General features: G+C 39.4%; 1 protein-coding gene across 1 annotated transcript; it reads left to right on the forward strand.

Annotated features, from left to right (window-relative positions):
- The first annotated feature begins 1880 nt into the window (after window positions 1–1880).
- On the forward strand, window positions 1881–5189 carry LOC147847569 (putative glucuronosyltransferase PGSIP8). Its single transcript, XM_087339040.1, has 5 exons — window positions 1881–2349; window positions 3098–3353; window positions 3866–4070; window positions 4204–4351; window positions 4529–5189. The coding sequence occupies exons 1-5, from the start codon at window positions 1979–1981 to the stop codon at window positions 5094–5096; spliced, it is 1548 nt and encodes a 515-aa protein (XP_087195166.1). The 5' UTR covers window positions 1881–1978; the 3' UTR covers window positions 5097–5189.
- Window positions 5190–5772: the final 583 nt, after the last annotated feature.

Genomic DNA, 5772 nt, shown 5'->3' on the forward strand with positions numbered 1-5772 from the left:
AGCGAGGTACCCATTTGTGTGTTCATGTTGATTAGCGTCTTCTCTTCTTTTGCTTTTCTTCCTTCGATCACGTACATGTGCTACACTACAATGGCGGATAACCTGATTTGTCGTCGGCGTCTCGAACACACAATCACAAAGAGTCAGATGGGCTTAGTGGATGTGCTTTGATACCATGTCAAGAATTAGGTAAATAACTATGGGTTAATTAGTACCTAATTATGTGATTAAGTAACAGAAGATTATGTGATGTGTGTGTATGTATTTGAGAGTGTGAGAGGAAGTGAGAAAGAACACTTATGAACAACGAGACAAGATGGGAGGTGATTAACTATATTAAAGCATCATCAAAATACAAAAATACCCACAATGAGGTATATATACATCTCATGTGCAAAGGAGCACATCTGTGAGTAGGTTATAGGTACAAAGGTGTAAGGCCTATATTAAATGAACATGGGAGTGGAGGATCTATAATGTATCCCACTCAAGTACAAAATCCTATTTAAGGCTTTAAGGTCAAAACACTAACTAGATTCTATCTAGATAACTACTAAATTACGTGTGTTGACTAAATGACTAAACTAAGTTGAGCTTGATATCTCAACACATGCCATTTGGCGATCATCCATTGTGTTTAGTGGCACATAACTTAAATAATAATAATATGAAATCCATATTGATCAAAGTGTAAACCTTTAGTTTAAAAGTGATAGTTTCAAATCTTGATATTGACATTTTGTGACACCTAATTTTTGCCTCCCTAGATTCTCCTCAAGCCTTCGCCTAGTGAACGTTTGCCACCTCAAACAATTCACCACATAACCCCAGATTTATCTACGAAACACTAGAAGAAGGGGAATCACATGGAGGGGCAAAGAGGGCCTTGTCACGTTACATCACGACCTCCCTGGTTAGGTCCCTCATGACCCCGCTCGAGTAGCACACGTTGACACGTTTACACATCAACATGTTTCTCCTCCTTCAAACCAAAGGTACGATCCATGTTTGAACCTTAGTGGTATCAGGCACTGACAGGGAACTCGGATCTATCTGTCACGTTACATCACGACCTCTCTGGTTAGGTCCCTCGTGGCCCCGCTCGAGTAGCACACGTTTACACATCAACATGTTTCTCCTCCTTCAAACCAAAGGTACGATCCACGTTTGAACCTTAGTCGTATCAGGCACTGACAAGGAACTCAGATCTATCTGTCACCTTCACAAGGGCATCTTTATTTCCTCCTTTTATTTGCATCACGTTAATAGAACAAGATTCTTACATGAAGATGAAGGCACCTAATTGAATAAGCATGTTGGCACTCCAAATTGAATCTAACTTCATCAAAGATGCCACAAAAATCCATGAGAAAGTGTGTGAGACCATTTATTAGCATATATCTCTCAAAGTTTTACGGACCACGCTAGAATTGGTCTCGTTGAGTCATGGGCATCTCTCATCCATTGACGATTTCGGGTTCCTTAATTCTCCGAAATGCCCCTAGGTTTTTGGATTTACCTCGTGTGCACTAAACTTAACTTTTAGTTATCATGGTATGACCAATAAATTTACTTAAGGTTTGGTCACATTAGGAATCTAAACTTAGTTAGGGTTTGATGAAATTATTCATTTCATGGAAGCGTTGTGATTAACAATATTCACATCGTTTAAAATGATTAGTTTTATATTAATGTGCCTAACTACATATAGTATAGTAATTAATAGTAGCAGTATTGTTTCCCAAAAAAAAAAAACAAGGACAATCGGGGAAAAAATTGCTCTTCTGTTACAGAGACTTAACGGTTAAAAACCAAGAGGGAAAAAACATAACTAACTACCCCCAAAAAAATTTGTTGATGTTGTATCAATCTCTTCATTCGTTTTTTCTTATCTATTATTATTATTATTTGTTCCTACTAATTCTCCTAAACAATTGCCTCAATTCGATTTTCTTTAAGTCTTCAATCAATCAAATTAATGGCTCATATATATGTTGTATATAAATCAAATTATGACATGATGGCGATGGCGATGGCGATGATGGTGATGGTGATGGTGATGGCGATGGTGATGGTGATGGGAGAGAGAGAGATTCATATGCATATGCATGATGCCTCCTTTGGATCCATGGCGTCCTACAATGATCATAGCAGCATTAGCAGAAGTGATGGTAGCAGTACCAACAGGGTTGCATATGGTACCATACTGTACATGGGCACCCCCCGGGACTACGAATTCTATGTCGCGGCTCGGGTGCTCCTCCAGTCCCTCACGCGCCGCCTGCGTGTCGAGGCCGATGTCTTCGTCATCGCCTCCTTGGACCTGCCACACCAATGGGCCCTCACCCTGTAAGCCCCAACTTTAATCCTGGACTCCTCTCTTGCATTTTGGTATATGCCACATTTGTTCCGATACTCTGTGTGTGTGTGTGTGGATCGATTCACATTTGTTCAGATCCTGTGTGTGGATCAATTCACAAGAATGCTGCACATAAGATTGAATAAACTGGATTAATGCCGCTCCTGGATGCATCCATGATAAGCGTCGTCGATGCATCCATTGAACTATACTATTAATATTCAAGCTCATTAGCGTTAGCATTAACAATGAATCAGTTCGTCGGGTAATGCGGTACTTAATGTGTAATGGTATTAGCATTAGCATGAACAATGAATCAATTCATCGGGTAATGTGGTACTTAATGTGTAATGGCATTAGCATTAGCATTAACATTGAATCAATTCAATTCGTCAGGTAATGTGGTACCTAATGTGTAATGGCATTGGCATTAGCATTGACAATGAATCAATTCGTCGGGTAATGGTGGTACCTAATGTGTAATGGCATTAGCATTAGCATGAACAATGAATCAATTCATGGGGTAATGTGGTACATAATGTGCAATCGTAATATTAGCATTAACAATGAATCAATTCATCGGGTAATGCGGTACTTAATGTGTAATCGCATTAGCATTCAGTTTGGGGCATCGGATTCGTCAGATCAGCGGGTATTCGGGATTGGAATGCTTGATTGGGGAATTGAAGTATTTGAATTGAATGAATTAATTTGAATTGAATTGTTCATTTCGAGCAGTCTAAGCGAAGGCGTGAGGGTTATCCGAGTGCCAAACATCCGGAGCCCATTCGAGGAAGAGCTCTACTTCAATCCCCGATTCAAATTCAGCCTTAACAAGTTGTATGCATGGAGGCTGGTAGAGTACGAGCGCATCGTGATGCTCGATGTCGACAATATCTTCCTCCGAGATCCTCACGAGCTCTTCCTCTGTGGCCAGTTCTGTGCCGTCTTCATCGACCCTTGCATCTTCCACACGGGCCTCTTCGTCCTCGAGGTCCTTAATCTTTCTTCATCTGCCATTTACTTTCTTCCAAAAAAAACCCTAGTATGCACAACCCACACACTTTAGGTTATTTACTTTACTCCACTTGACACATTTATCAACATGATGGAGGTGGAGATTGCACCATCTTTTAACCAATTTGCTACTTAACTAACAATTGGACTAGTTTGCTATTTAATCAACAATTGGACTAATTTTCTATTTAACTAACAATTGGACTAGGTTGCTATTTAACTAACAATTGGACTAGGTTGCTATTCAACTAACAATTGGACTATCTTTCCTTTGTATAGGATCTTAATCTACATCTATTTTAGATGGTGTTTTTTTTTATCAATGCATGTGGTGCTTACTAGAATATGATCTCTAAACTAGCTGCTTCATAGTATTGTGCTAACAAATCCCAAACTAAAATAGTTTGGTTCAAATAGTTGTTTCCCAAACTAATCCTGTATTGCATTGGTTTGGTTTTTTGTGGAACTCGATATTGTGCACGAATGCAGCCGTCCAGCAAGGTTTTCAATGACATGAACCGCTTCTTATCGGCTCGGAATGAGAACATTGACGGAGCTGATCAAGGATTCTTGACTTCGTATTTCCGTGACTTGCTCGAGAAGCCGCTCTTCCAGACCCCCACAAACACGACATCTAGGCTCAATGGATACTACAGGCTCCCCCTTGGGTATCAAATGGATGCTTCATATTATTGTGAGTCATTGATAACCATCATGCACAAGGACTAGAAATTCGTTTAATTACTTGTAAATTTAATCCTAAAGTTTCGACATGATATCGTTCTGATTAAGAGTACCATACCATTGTTTCTCGCGATTTGATCTAGACCTTCGGCTCAAATGGCGAGTGCCGTGCGGACTTAACAGTGTCGTCACGTTTCCTAGTGCATCTTGGCTCAAACCTTGGTATTGGTGGTCTTGGCCAGTGTTACCATTAGGCCTCTCTTGGCATAATGAAAGAAGATCAACCATAGGGTAATTATAACTTAAACGAACATTTCCATTTTAATTATAACTTAAAAGAACATTACCATTAGGCCTCTCTTTCCTCCATGATGCAAAGAGGGGGCAAACTATTAAAATGTGCTTTTTACATGTATTAGTATTTCAAAACACATGATTGCTTATGTTTTTGTTGTTTGTGTTTTCTAGGTATGTGACGGAATCTCGAGCCTTGCTTGCTCAATCATTCCTCTATTCTGCCATGTTGGTGCTTACTAGTGCTGCATGGCTAGGCCTCATTCCTAGTTCCTTCATTCCTAGAGATGGAGAGAACATACACCGGTGGTCATGTGTGCCTAAGCAATTCTGGCTAAGGCATGAACCCCTTTGCTTGACATTGTTTACAAGGGTGTTACCGCCCATTTGTATGGTAATTAGCTTCATGTTTCCAATGTGGGTGATCCCAACAACATCTCATCCCATGGCCGCTTGGGCCGTGTTTCTACTAGGCTCCTTCTCTATGTTGGTCACAATGACAATATTGCTACAGTTAGAGTTTCGGCCAGTGTTGACACCATGGGTTCTAACCAGCGTGAGCTTGTTGGTGATGGCATTCCCATTCTACTCGAATGGTATTGTTCGGATGTTAAGCATTTTCAGTTATGGTGCTTTGTCCACGCCATTCTTTTGGTGGTCACTCAAAACTATCTCCATGCCACCTAGTACTAATACTCAAGGCAAAGATCAAGCTAGCATTAAAAGGAATCCTTCCGATTGATTACATAGGTCCAACATTGTTTTTGTAACTGTATGTACATGTAAATATATCATGAAATTGTAATGGCACTTGTGTCTATATGCTGGTGAGATTCATGATGTGCATTATGAGCCCAAAAACACATTCTTTGTAGCCCACTTCATCAAAATTTATGGACAAGGCGATTATAGTAAGCATATTGTTTTCAGTGTATATATAACAACATTGTCGGTATGACACAATAACATGTAATGAATAAAGATTCAAGCAAGCAAGCATCGTTCAATGACAAATAGATTATAACCACACAAATGGCATCATGTGAATTGCTAAGGATGGCTTATGTGCTCCAGGGGTTTTACTATGTATTCTTTATATTTCAATTGGGAGAGGAGAGTGTAGTGTACATTTGCTTAACTTGCCTTCCCTATCTTTGCACTATTATCATCGTTATGGTTCATTGTAATAGTACATGACCCATACACTAGGACCCAATAGTCGAAAAGAGAATCCATAGCTTCCTCATGCCTCAAAGAAAATAAATTGAAATACACACTACCACCTTTTAGCAACAAACTTTTCTATTTTGTGTGTGTGTATATATAGTCTCTATTTTTAGTTGTAAGTTTATACTAACATTTGTGAAAACAAAAGCTAGGTGATCTACACATTGCATAAATTATCTTATATCCTAGCA

This window comes from Azolla caroliniana, unplaced genomic scaffold (genome assembly GCF_043228905.1).
Source record: "Azolla caroliniana isolate FFs.n. ecotype wild unplaced genomic scaffold, voAzoCaro1.0.p SCAF_856, whole genome shotgun sequence".
Classification (NCBI taxonomy): Eukaryota; Viridiplantae; Streptophyta; class Polypodiopsida; order Salviniales; family Salviniaceae; genus Azolla; species Azolla caroliniana.

Coding starts and splice junctions, on each gene's coding strand:
- LOC147847569 (XM_087339040.1), top strand. CDS start 1,979: ATGGCTCATATATATGTTGTATATAAATCAAATTATGACATGATGGCG. Junction 2,350..3,097: donor CACCAATGGGCCCTCACCCT/GTAAGCCCCAAC, acceptor CATTTCGAGCAG/TCTAAGCGAAGGCGTGAGGG. Junction 3,354..3,865: donor CGGGCCTCTTCGTCCTCGAG/GTCCTTAATCTT, acceptor GCACGAATGCAG/CCGTCCAGCAAGGTTTTCAA.